Here is a 13764-nt window from a genome sequence, read left to right as displayed (position 1 = left end):
TTATCCAAGTCTTCATAATCTTTAGAAATATTTTCTAGATTCCATCTGGTAGTATGATTTGGGTCCATGTTAATGACTAAAAGTGGTATTAGACATCTCATTTGACTCTCTATCACATCCTGGATATACCTCAAGAGGACAGCAAAATATTGTTATCAGGTCAAAAAATGGCAGCCTTACTAGCCTTAGCAGAAAGTCACCGATAAGCACTCCTCAATGCAATTCATTTCTCTAAGTATGTAGTAAGTACTAGGTATTAACTAGGCTCAGGGGATTCGGAAACATAAATTAGGCCTTTCCTTCAAGAACATTATTCTTGTCTTTTCCTTCTTATTCTTACCAGATGGTCTCTCATTTGACAGCACTTCTAATTACACAGCACCAATCCTTGGAAGACCCATATTTTTCTTCTCAGCAGGTTCAGTTCTCTCCTCTTCAGGAAAAGCCTCCTAATTGTTGCTTATTCCAAAGGTGTGCTGGTACTTGTTTTGTAATTAGCGCTCTGGGAAAAGAAATGCACTTTGGTGCACTTTTAAGTGTAATCTTCATTATTAACATTTTCTCCATCACTTCTTAAGTCTTATTATTGTTTAGTTGTTTTTCAGTCATGTCCAGTTCTTTGTGACCCCATTTGGGGTTTTCTTGGCAGAGATATTAGAGTGGTTTGCCATTTACTTTTCCAGCTCATTTTAAAGATGAGGAAACTGAGGTAAACAGGGTTAAGTGACTTACCCAGGGTCACACAGATAGTAAGTGTCCGAGCTCCAGAAGATGATGAGTCTTGCAACTCCATGCCTGGCTCAACTGCGCCACCTAGCTACTCTTCCCAAATCTAGGCAATCTATAAAACAATTAACCAAGCCCTGACATATCATTTGCCTATTTCTGAGCTATAAATGTTCACGCTGGAAACTTAACAATCAGTTCTAGTGAGTAGTCGGTGTCAGCTCTCATGTGACCGTTTATCTCTCAGTTCTTCTTTTCTTCTCTCTGTCAAATTCTTCAACATTCCATTCTCCTGGCACAGGTTTAGTTTCCACTCAGCCTCTTTATATCCTTTTTCTTCTTTGCTTTCACATAAAAACTCATCTTCCATTCCCTTAATAGCCTAGAGAGTGGAAAGGCTTTCTTTGAGCCCTTTAGCTTTCTCTTGTAGGAAGAAGACCTGCTTGTGCTTTGAGTGTAACCAGCAGTCACTGGGTTCACACATAGAGCCGACCCTCTTTTTCACACTTGCTGGAAGTGAGATTCTCAGTCACTTGAAGGATGTTTTCTTTTACATTTTTTGCAAGCCACTGAAATCCTTTGACAAGTGGCAAGCAGCCACTGTAAGTAAGTGTAAGGCTGTAAGTGGCTTGGATGCAGATTGTGCAGGCCCTATTCTAGCAGCTTCAGGGGGAAAATTGCTCTGAAAAAATGCTTCAGCTCTGAGGCCGTTTATTCTCTTTATCATTGCAGCTACACCCCACTTCCTTTTATTTATCTTACCAGCTTCTTACTCTGTCTCATCAACTGGTTTTCTTACTTTGTTATTTTTTGCAAACTCCCTTCTCATTCCTTCTGCTTGAGCCCTGCTCAGGCTTAGATCTATGATTTTATGATCCTGTTTCAGTTTGCGCCCTTCTCTTCCTCCTCCCCTTCATTCCTTCCGTTTGAGTCCCATTTCTCAAACCCTTCTCTTTGTCCTTCAGCATGATTCTTATGCCTTCAATCCTAGTCCCTTGTCTCCTTGAAAATGAGTCTCATTCCACACTCCCTGTTCTAGTTAATCACATGACTCGTCTCCAATACAACCCCATTCTACCACTTCCCCCTTTGTGGGGCAGGGAATCCTTCCCATGCTCCTCCTTAAGAGTCATAGAACATCGTAGATTTAGAGCTGGAGACCTTACAGATCATTTACTTTGCCCTCATTTGATTGTTGTTGTTGAATCCTTTTCAGTCGTATCCTACTCTTCGTGACCCCATTTGGAGTTTTCTTGGCTAAGATACTGGAGTCCTTGGCCACGTCCTTCTCCAGTTCATTTTACAGATGAGGAAACTGAGGAAAACAGGGTTAAGTGACTTGCCCAGGATCACATAACCACCTAAGTATCTGAGGCCAATTTAACACAGGTCTTCCTGACTCCAGGCCTTCTATCCTCTGTGCCCCCTAGTTGTCGGTCACGTCTGACTCTCTATGACCCCATTTGGGATTTTCTTGACAAAACACTGGAGAGGTTTGCCATTTCCTTCTCCAGCTCATTTTGCAGATGAGGAACTGAGGCAAACAGGGTTAAGTGACTTGGCCAGGGTCACACAGCTAATAAGTATCTGAGGCTGGATTTGAACTCAGAAAGAAGAGTCTTACTGACTCCAGGCCCAGTGCTCTCTCTACTTTGCCACCTGGCTGCCCCTGTCCTCATTTTACAGCTAAGAAAATTGAGGCCTAGAGAGTATATAATTATGTAATTTTACCAAGAATTTAGAATTTACTCTTACCACAACTACTTAGAAGTGGGTTTTTTTTTTAATTCTTGCAAATATTACAGCTCTTTTGAGTGATTCATGTTATTATCCTTTTCAAAGAACTATAAAAATTTCTAAAAGAAAATTGTGTTGGAAATTTCTTTAGTAGCATCATAGTTCAAGGTCACAAAGTGGCAGAGTCTTCATATGAACTAGGGTCCTCTGACTCGGTGTCCAGCATTCTTTGCAACGTCATGCAAGTCTTTCCAAATTTGTCCTTCTTTAAATCACTCCCCGGCTTTCACAATTCCCAAATCTTCCTTCTTTCACAATCCCTTTTCCTTCTCCTCCTCTGCTTTGTCCTTCAGCCTGTTTTTCATCTGTCCCTTTCTCCACTTACCCAGAAAGTAGATCAAGTATTTAAGATTACAGAAATAAGTTGGCTTCATTTTAGAGCAGCAGATGGAAGTTAGATCCAAGGAAGAATTTCATGAGGAAGTGTTCTTGAACTACACCTTCACCTGGAGATACCTCACCCATTTGGTCTCCACCCTAATAACTTCCCACCTGAATGCCTTTCAACCTACTTTTCCCCCAAAGCTTCCTGCACTCAGAAACAATGATCCATTGTCTTCCTCAAACACTATTTTGATTTTTGTTGATTACTGTTTCAGAAAGCTATTTTGACTGACTCCATGAGATATAAAATCCCCATGAGAGAAGGGATTGAATCTTCTTCCAGGCATTTATTGCTCAATCATGGGAGTGAGAAGGGGGGAAGTGCATTGGATTTAAAATCAGATAATGTGGGTTCAAATCCCAAATAAGCAAGTCACTTTTTTACCTTGGGAAAGTCACTCAACCTCTCTGAGCCTCAGTTTACTCATGTGTAAAATAATGAATTTGAACTAGATAACTTTTAAACTCCCCTCAAGGTCTAAATCTATGGTTCTATGGATTGTACCACTTTGTGGTTTCTTTTGAATTAATTAACTTTCCATGTGTTTATACCAAACCTCTTTCTACTCCTATCGGATCCAATCATTCTATGGAGTTAGGCTACGATTCTGTCTCCTCTCTAGTGAGAAGAATGTCCTGTTAATTTTTTTTCTTAACAAATCTGTTATTTCAATATTTTGAGAACTCCTGGTGAGGAGATTCCTACCAACATATTGGTGCCTTAGAGTCTTAGCCTGGCCGCCAAGGATCATACAGCTATTATATGTTAGAAAGGGACTTGAACCCAGGCCATCTTACTTCAAGGAGTGTTCTCTATTGACTACCTCCTGCTGTCTCTCTGTTGTTTTGATTTTCTATATACTTAAGGGGGTGTGTGTGTGCGTGAATGCATGCATGCATGTGTGTGTGTGTGTGTGTGTGTGTGTGTGTGTATGGGACAGAATTTTTAAAATAATAGGAGAGACATCTTTAAGAGAAACAAAGTAAATTTATTATACAAACCTTGCAAGACTTGGGCACACCTCCATAAGGGAGGAGGCAAGGTAAAAGGCAACCTGCCTTAATTTATACTCTTAATGAAGAAGATTCCCACCCACCTCTATCCCTTCTCACCGTTGGCTGAGAGGCGGGCTTACAATCTAGGCGGGAAAACAACACAGAGGACAAAGATTGATCCGGTTCGTTCAGGTTTTTCCCTATCAGAACTCAACTGCCAAGGTGGCGTCTGAAAGTCTAGGAGGAGAAATGGGATGGGGGAAGGAGAGACCCTTCCTGGAGCAGAGAACAAATAGCTCACAGGAAGTTCATTATCTTCTAATATCCGAGAGAGAAAGGGGGGGAAGGGCATGCCTTCCCAAAATTACAGGGCCAAATCCCAAAACCTCTCCATTAGACATACCCTGTGAAGTCTTCACAATTAACCCACACATGTGTGTGTGTGTGTGTTTACCATACCCTGGATTTTGGACAGTGGCTTCCAAAGTGGGGACCCAGTCCTCCTGGGGGTCTACGGGATGACCTCAAGAGGGTAGCTATCTGTCACTTGTAGGACAGGAAAATGAGTCATTCCATGCTCCCTGTTATAGTTAACCACAGGACTTGTGTCCAATATACCCCCACTCTTCCACCTCACCCCTTGGGGTGGAAGTGGGGGACAAGATCCCAAACTCTCCCTTTCTATCCTAGAATTAACTTTCCCCCAGTCACCAATAGTTGTGTAGGTGTTTTAGGAAGATACTTCCTCTACCTGATCTTCAAGAGTTCCAGCATCCTGCTCCCAGGATGGAGCAGGCACTTCTTAACTGTTCTCCAGAGCAATGGCTGATAAGACCATTTCTCCTCCCCCCTCCCTCCCTCTCCCCTGCCCCTCCACTCCCACATGCACACTTTTTTGTTTCTTGGTCAGAGAGAGTGAGTCACATACGATAAGCAGGCATGGATAGGTTGCAATCTTCATCTCAGATTTTACTCCAGTGCCTCCCTATTGATTTTAAGATAAATTTTATTACTTCATCTCTCTTTAAAAATAATTTCCATTTTTCTTGTAAGTTTTGTGATGTACATAATCATTAGTATAGAAGTATCTGGGTATAATTTAGAAATAAGTAGATATACGTATATTGAAGTATATGATGAAAATTTCTTTACCAATACAAGTGCACTATAAAAATGGTTTTGAGACTAGTGTTTTAAGAAACTAATCCAATAGATAGGAGATGGAAAAATAATTCAAGCACATGAGAGCAGGAAGGTGGTAAGCAGCTCAGCCAAGGAAGGCTGTCTATTGTTTGTGGGCTCATTTATGTGCCTATTATCTCAGTCTTACCAATGGACTGAAAACCAGAGAAGTCCCACAAGAGATAGAGGTTTAGAACAGGAGAAGGAAAGTTGGACCCTTGAAATTTAGGGCATAGAATCATATATTTAGGGCTGGAATGGATCTTAAAGATAATCTAACTCAAAATCCAACCTGAACTCAATTTTACAGATTGAGGAAACTGAGGCCTGTATAGGGGAAGCGATTTGCTCCAGGTCATGTGGGTAGCAAGTGCAAAGTGGATATTTAAACCTAAATCCAATGCTCTTTTCACTGTCCAACATTGTCTGGCCAAATGGCTTCCTGGAAGGAAGAGGTCCATATGGTTAAATGATATAAACAGGAATTTTACAAATGAAGGGAGAATCAATCCTTACATCTGACTAGTGAATTTACCTCAGACAAACCAACTAGGTCAGAGAAAATTGGTATACAGGTTCTCTTGGAGGTATTCCCTCCAACCTGGAAGAGAACCTTTTCCCGTCCCAACCTGTGGTGCTCTCCTGACTTAGTTTATGCTCTCTGCTCACGGGCAAAGCTCAGATGAGATATGCTTTGAGGCCAATGAATAACCAACATGTTTTCCTGGACCTGCTGCCTATTGTACCAGAATTGAGAAGAATAGTAAAGATGCATATAGCCAGGGGGAGTAATTCCCAAAAATTCAGGTTCATGATAGAATAAAAAAATCACAGAATCATTTGATGCTATAGTTAGAAGGAACCTTAGAGATCATCTAATTGATCAGTCTCGAAGTGTGACAGGGTCCTCTGGGAAGTACTTGATACCCTTCCAGGGTCAAGAGTCCTAACTATTTTCATAATAATGCTGACATTTAAATTTCTAATGCTGAAAATATGGATAGATGTAACCCATATCTTGGGGGTCCTCAATAACTTTTTCAGAGTGTAAAGGTGTCCTGAGACCAAAAAGTTTGAGGGCCACTGATCTAATCTTTCCACTACCCCAAGCCTGTTTTAAAGATAAGAAAACTGAGGCCCTATCTCTCATCTCTGGCTTCCACGTCTTTCTCCAGGTTGTCCCCCATGTCTGGATACGACTCCTTAAGCATCTCTTCCTATTATCTTTTCCTTCCTTGAAGATGCTTCCTTCAGCCTAAGTGCCAGGTGCCCACCTTCCCCATGAAGTCTACCTTGATCCACTCAGATGAAAAACTTCTCAACTTTTCCTAGAGCATTTTAGATCTCCCACAGGATCTAGAACTGGAAGGGATCTAAAAAGCCATCCAACCCAATCCTTCTCATTTTATACATGAGGAAACTGAGGCTCAGAAAGCTGATAAGTAGAAGAGCCAGGTCCCCTGGCTCCATTTACAATATTCTTCCCAACCTCACTTCACTTTGTTATATATTTATTTGTATGCACTTCAACTCCACCCACTCTGTTCCTTAGGGGGCTGATGTTGTTTGTCCTTTGTTTTTTTAGAAGAGGACCAATGACATCATGGGATGATGTCTTGACTTGCCCATGAATTGGATTTAAGTAAGGCAGAGTTGCACCAAGTTGTCAGCTTCACTTTCTCTTCAAGGGTCACTGGAACCCAGTTTCAACACAGCAGTCAGGATGAGTGTCAACAGCCCAGGATGCAGCGGATGACCTCGACTTCTTCAATGTCTGACCAAGCTCTAAGTGCTCCACAGCACCTACTTCAGCCTCCTTCATGGCTGTTGGCACAAATGGTTCTCATCTGCCCATTCTGCTGGGGGAAGTCTTCACATGCATCTTTGGTAATTTGAGGAGTGTAAGCCAAAACCTCAAAGTTTTCAACAAAAACATTTCAACAGCTTTCAACAGTACCTTCCTAACGTTTCTTCCAACTAAACCACAAATAGTGCTTCCTTATCATGATGCCTGAAATTATTTTAACGAGGTCTCATAGCCCTAACTCGATGATGAGTTTGAGACACATCAAACACATTAAACCCTCAACCTGGTTTAGTCCATCTGCTGAAATGGTTTACTGGGGTGTGACCACTGCACATGCTATAGCTTCTTGTTGCTATGGGTGAGAGTTGGGGGAATCAAGTCTCTATGACCCCATTAAGGAGAGAAACTTTCTTAGGATAAACATCATGTGTACTTCATCATACCCTGTTCTTTCATTTCCCTATCTAGAGTCTTGAATCCTATTGGTGAGGTAAGGAGCCTTTTTCAGAAGGGCCAGTGTGCATTGCTCAAGAAGCTTTCAGTAACAATGAATGAGATGAAGCAATTCATCCCAGAGCACCTAGAAGGTGAGGGATAGGGGTCCCTAGGGTCTCTTTGCTTTCATTTCTTATATGGAAATTCCAGAAACAGAGGCCTGGGCTACAAAGCAAGGGGACTACACAGATGCTATGTGCTATATGCTATAGACTTACCTATGCTACTGTGGCACAAGTGTTAAAAAGTTGACACAGAATTTGTGGCCATTTCAATTTCCTCCATTTAGCCCATGTGAATTGTGATAGCTGTCACCCAACTCCTGCCCCAGCCCTGTGACAGCCATACTCTCCATGACTTCTTGTCACCTTGAACCCCCTCTTTCTGTGCCTGCTCTTCCCTTCATGGTTTACTGCTTCCTCCTCTTCACAATGCAAGTGTATTGTAGCCTCTTCCCTCTTCCAGTCCCTCCATCAAAACCTGGTCTCAGAGAGGGATCATAGATCTAAGACCTTTAGGACTAGGGATCTCAGAAGCCATCTAATCTAACCCTCATCTTCCCCCTTCCCACTTTATAGTTGAAGAAACTGAGGCCCAGGAAGGTTAAGTACTTTGCCCAAAGTCACCCAGAGGTATGATTTGAACCCAGGTTCTCTGTCTTCTCAGATTGCTGTCATTCGTTGACAAATTTAAATCACTTTAGTACCTCTCCCACAGGGTATTAATACTTTAAGCAGAATCCAGGGCTACAAGACCTCATTAAAATAATTTGAGGCATCATGATAAGGAAGCACTATTTTTGGTTTAGTTGGAGGAAAGGTTAGGAAGGTGCTGTTGAAAGCTGTTGAAATGGTTTTTTTTGAAAACTTTGAGGTTTTACCTCATACCCCTCAAATTGTCAAAGATGATGAACAGAAATAGCCCGTGTTGGAGGAAACAGAGAAGTCAGGCACACTGATACACTGTTGGTGGAGTTGTAAATTGGTGCAGTGGTTCTGAAAAACAATTTAGAATCATGTAACAAAAATCACTAAACTGTTTGTACCTGTTGATGCAGTTATATACCCCAAGGAGATCATGACAGAAAACTCTTCTATATAACAAAATAGTCATAGTAACATCCACTAGAACATGGGTGCCCATGGTTTGGGGAATGACTAAGTAAATCGTTGAAAATGAATTAAATAGAATATAACTATAGCTTAAGAAAAGACAGCATATAAGGAATTCAAAGCATGTGAAGACCTGTATGAGGTGATAAAGAATGACAAAAGCTGAGCCAAAGGACAATGTCTGTCTGCCATAACATGTCTGGAAAACAACCGAAAATGATAGCTAGATTCTGATTAATTGCAATAAACCATGTTGATTGGAGAGAAGAGAGGATGAAACACCCCTACTTTTAGTAGAGGCATGAAATATTGTGAGACTCAGTAGATTTTCAATTTTGCTTCTCTTTTTCTTTGTTACAAGGCCAGTGTGGGGTGGGATGTGAGGAAGAGACTATAACATAATAAACAACAACATTATGCAGCAATAGGGGGGAAAATGGATCGTGTAGGCAACTGCCTATTTCCCCTTTGTCTTGTCTGAAATTTGTTCAGGGCTGTTTTACAATGAAATTCTTTCCTATCTATGAAACCTTCCCAGCCCACCTTAATCTAAATTCCGGAAGTACTTACTGTCTCCTCTGCAACAGAAACTTGTAAAGTGAGGGAGCAAGTCTCTGTTCAGGCAAAAATATTCCTCGAAGAACAGTGTGATAAGAATAGTAGATTTAGAGGTAAGGGGTCTGACTTCAAATCACAACACTCTTAGTCCCTTTATGATCTTGAAAAAGTATCTTAACTTATCTGGGCCTCAGTCTCCCCCCTCTATGAAGTAAGACTTCATTTAAGGTCCTTTCTATCTCTAGAGAGACATGTAAACCACATCTCCAGTTGGGTAACTCACTTTCTTGAACTCTTCTCTCTACTAGACTTCCCCATTACTTTTTCCCAGTCACCAAGGCTTGCAAACTCAGTGATGTCCGTGACTTCTCACTCACACCTGCCATCTGCAATCTATCACCAAATCCTGTCATTCCTACTTCCCCTATTAGGAGTGCCCTTCTCTCCACTCACACAGCCTGAGGCAGGCCCTCCTCACCTCATTCCTGGACTGTTACTGGTGGTCTGCTTGTCCCCAGACTCTCTCCCATTCTTCCCTCAGTCAATGCAATCTTCCTAAATCAGAGGTCTGACCACTTCACCCTATCACCATCAAGAACAAATACAAAACCTCCAGATTTTAAAGCCTTTCATGACCTTGCCCCTTCTTTCCTTCCTTCCCAAGTTACTTATACTTTGAGCTCTTCTACATCCACTATGATTTACCAACACTGGCCTTTACGATGTTTCTTGAATACAACACTCCATCACCAAATTCTGCCTTTGTGCGGGCTTTCCCTGGAACACATGCCTGGAACACATTCTCTCTTCACCTCTACCACCTGGCTTCCCTGGCTTCTCTCGAGACTCAGCTCAAATCCCCCCTTCTGCAGCAGACCTTTCCCAGATCTCTTCACTGCTGAAATTATATCCAGTTTGCCATATTTACATATATGTATATGTACATATATGTATGCATATATATACATGTGTGTATTTTTATGTAGGTAGCTGTTTACGTGCTGACGCCCTCATTTCATTGTGAGCTCCTCATGTGCAGGGATTGGTTTTGCCTTGGTTTGCATCCCTACAATGGTGCATAATAGACAATTAATACAACATTCACTGACCGAGAAAGACAGAGAAAGACAAAAGAAAAAGCTGTATACACACAAGTGTTCACTTTTTCATGTAAATGTCAGATAGTGACGATGTTTATTTGTAACGATTTCTTTTTTAATAAAGAGAATATGAAAAAAGCAAGGGATGGACTCTGATGACCAGTGCACTGGAAGGGTTAAGCTTTCTATGTGGTCAGGCATCCCTGGCCCTCTAACGGCAGGAAGTGACAGGGGTCAGACGGACATTTCAGTTCTGCCCTTCTGCTTGATGCCAAGTTCACTGTACCTTCTTGAAGACTTGCTTGCATATGATACCTTGAACCCTCATTTCCTGGAAAGCAAATATGATGCATTAATACCAGTTATTATTTTTATTATTCTCATTTCACATACAAGGAAGCTGAAGCTTAGGAAAGTGAAGTGGTTTACTCAGAGTCTCATGACTAGGAAGTAATTAAGCTGAGACTTCTGACTCCAAGTCCAGTGCTCTTTCAAAAAAAAAAAAAATTCACAGCTTTGTGGGCCTTGTGTTGTATGCCGAATGGAGCAATCCTTAGAAGACCAGGAGAAAGAAGCCTTTTTCTCCACCTCATGAGATCTCAGCTCTTTGACCTCCAAAGCTCAAGCTGGTGCTAATTTTAGTCTGCACTACTCAGTAATCACTAATATTTCAGCGAGGGAGACGTATAACCTGGCCTCTGACACTGAACACTCCTGGATTAATGAAAATTCCATCCCAGAGCAAAACTTTATGTATTGCAGAATACATAAAGTGAACATAATGAAGTTGAAAGCAGAGTTAACGTAATTTATCTGCCGCCTTCCTGGGTTCCCTACTTTAGAAGCAAAATGAATGCAGCCGCAATGCTTGGTTTCTCCCCATTCCATCCTGGCCACATACCATGTGACAACTGCTACTGTGGGGAAAAAAAAAACCAAGAAAAACAAAGGGAAGGTACTTGGCCTGTGCTTCAGGAACATACCAGATGCAGCTCATTGCCTTCGATCCAATGTGTCCAGCCTCGGCCTTCCTTCTCCCCTTTCTGCACACACTGGAGCTTGTCACCGTCCCAGCTCACCGTGGTCTGCCAAACAAACACAATGAGTAAGTGGGGGGTTGAATGGAGGACAAAGTCATGCTGGGTCTTCAAGTGCCCCTCTCTCTACTGCACTAAAGTCAGTTTCATTAAAGGGATTCTATAGCAACAACACAGTGGCCATTCTAATCACCCTTTCTAATTAAAAAGCCTAAATCATTAAAAAAAAAGTTATGAAGCGCTCCAGAAATTTCATTTAAAAGGAACAATTAGCAATAGAAAAAAAAAGTCCCTGCTGCAGGAGGCTGACCACCTGATGACATGCAAAAGCTGAGGAGATGAGAGTACCACGGGGGTGAAGGAAGAATTTCGATCTCATGTATTAGCATTAGCAGGTGGTGGTGGTTGAATAAACAGCCAATTAGTGTTAAGGTTATTTGCGTTTTTCCTGCATAGTTGCCCAGGGTTGAATTTCTCAGAAGTAGCCAGTGTCCATCTTCAGTCTCTTTGTTCAGCATTCATTTAGTACCTAAGTGTAAGAAGCTGTGCTGGGCACCAAATTGAGATGGGGAAATACTGGGCAAATACTCAAGTTACCTCCAGTCAAAGTAAGGAAACAGGACATGTGCACAAATACCTTTAAGGAAAGAAGGACAAACAATAAGAAGGAAGCTGCACATTTTATAAATGGCCTAAGGGGAAGTAATAACAAACGCCATGAGAATTCGGAGGAAAAGAAGGTCACTTCTAGTTCAAGGAATAGGAAAGATGTCCTGGAGAAAGTGGCCTTGGAGCTGGGTCCTGAAGGAGAAATAGGATTTCAGTAAGTGGAAGGGAGAGGTTTGGGCATTTCAATGACAACTGAAGTGGCAACAAAGTAGAAGGCACGTTCTGGGAATGGTGAGAAATCCAATTTGATTAGAGGGGTGAAATGGAAGTAAGGGGCAGCTAGGTGGTGCAGTGGCTAGAGAGAGCACTGCGCCTGGAGTCAGGAATCACTCATCTTCCTGAGTTCAATTCTGGTTTCAGCCAGTTACCACCTGTGTGATCTTAGGCAAGCCATTTAACCCTGTTTGCCTCAGTTTCTTCACCTGTAAAATGAGCAGGAGAAGGCAATGGCAAACCGTTCCAGTATCTTTGCCAAGAAAACCCCATAAAGGTTCATGAAGAGTTGTACATGACTCAACAACAAGAGATGAATCTGAAAGATGGTTGAGCAGCTGAGAATTTTCACATTTTCCCCTGGGTCTTATTTACCTCCTCCCCCCTTTTTTAACAAGGCTCCTAATGTGGTAAGTCAGGGAAGTGCTGCAAATATAGTTTGTTTAGATTTTAGCAAAGCATTTAATAAAGTATCTTATACTATTCTTGTGGAATCGATGGATTGTCATGGGTTAGACAATAATGAAATAGCACAGTTAGATGGATTTAGAGCTGTTTGAATGGCTGGACTCAGAGTAGTTAATGGTTTGGTGTCAAACTGAATGACTGAACCAACATTTATGAATCACTTACTATGTGCCAAGTACTTTGGAGAATGAGATACAAATAGAAAAAGCCAGATAGTTTCTGCTATGTTCTCAAGGAACTCACACTCTAATTGAGGAAGACAACACATAAAAGAAAGTTCACTGGAAGGGCAGGTGGAAAGGTCTGGAACTCTGAAGGGCATCAGTAGATTGGACTTATCAGATCTCTGGAGAGTGACACTGGGATGTGGGAGTGGTCTGGTCCCATATTGTTTATCATTTGTAACATTGGCTCAGAAAGAAGCACAAGATGGCATACTCAACAAATTCACATGACAAAAAATGGTAAGGAATAACTAATGCACTGAATGATAGATGAATCATTCAATAAGCACTTATTAAGCACCTACTATGTGCCAGGCACTGTGCTAAGTGCTGGAAACACATAAAGAGGGAAAAAACACCCTCAAGGAGCTCACAGTCTAATGGATCAGTGCCAATATTCAAAATGATCTTGATGGACCAGAGCATTGGACTGAATCTGAGATGAAATTCAGAAGGAGAAAATATAAAGTTTTATACTTGAGCCCTGGAAATCAACTTTGCAACTCTAGGACAGGAGGAGGCATACTCAGAGAACACTTTGGGAAAGATCTGAGAGTTTTAGTGGACTCCAAGGTGAATATGAGTTAGTAGTGTGATGTGGCACTCAACAAAGCTAATGTGATCTTGGCTTGCATTAAGAGAGAAATTTTGTTGTTGTTCAGTCATTTCAAACTCTTTGTGACCCCATATGGGGCTTTCTTGGCAAAGATATTGAAGTGGTTTGACATTTCCTTCTCCAGCTCATTTTATAGATGAAGATACTAAAACACACTGGGTTAAGTGATTTGCCCAGGCTTACGCAGCCAGTAAGTGTATGAAGCCAGATTTGAACCCAGGAAGATGAATCTTCCTGACTCTAGGCAGGGCATTCTATTCACTGAGCCACCTAGCTGCCCTAAGAGAAAAATAGTTTCCAGGGGTAGAAGGTGATAGTTCATATATAGTTTGTCCTGGTCAAACCACTTCTGGAGTATTGTGCTCAGTTCTACAGACTGA

General features: G+C 41.6%; 1 protein-coding gene across 1 annotated transcript in view; it reads right to left on the bottom strand.

The window, feature by feature from the left end:
* Positions 1-10214: 10214 nt before the first annotated feature.
* The window catches only part of RBP1 (retinol binding protein 1), a 45118-nt gene continuing 41568 nt past the window's right edge, over positions 10215-13764 (bottom strand). Inside the window, exons 3-4 of the mRNA XM_036745392.1 lie at positions 11141-11242; positions 10215-10488 (exon numbers count right to left, since the gene is read on the bottom strand). Of these exons, the coding sequence (XP_036601287.1) occupies positions 10435-10488; positions 11141-11242 (156 nt within the window). The 3' untranslated portion in view covers positions 10215-10434. The remainder of the gene's footprint in view (positions 10489-11140; positions 11243-13764) is intronic.

The sequence above is a fragment of the Trichosurus vulpecula genome, chromosome 2 (genome assembly GCF_011100635.1).
Source record: "Trichosurus vulpecula isolate mTriVul1 chromosome 2, mTriVul1.pri, whole genome shotgun sequence".
Classification (NCBI taxonomy): Eukaryota; Metazoa; Chordata; class Mammalia; order Diprotodontia; family Phalangeridae; genus Trichosurus; species Trichosurus vulpecula.
The sequence above is the reverse complement of the archived record's forward strand: the minus strand, read 5'-3'. Positions and strand labels throughout refer to the sequence as shown.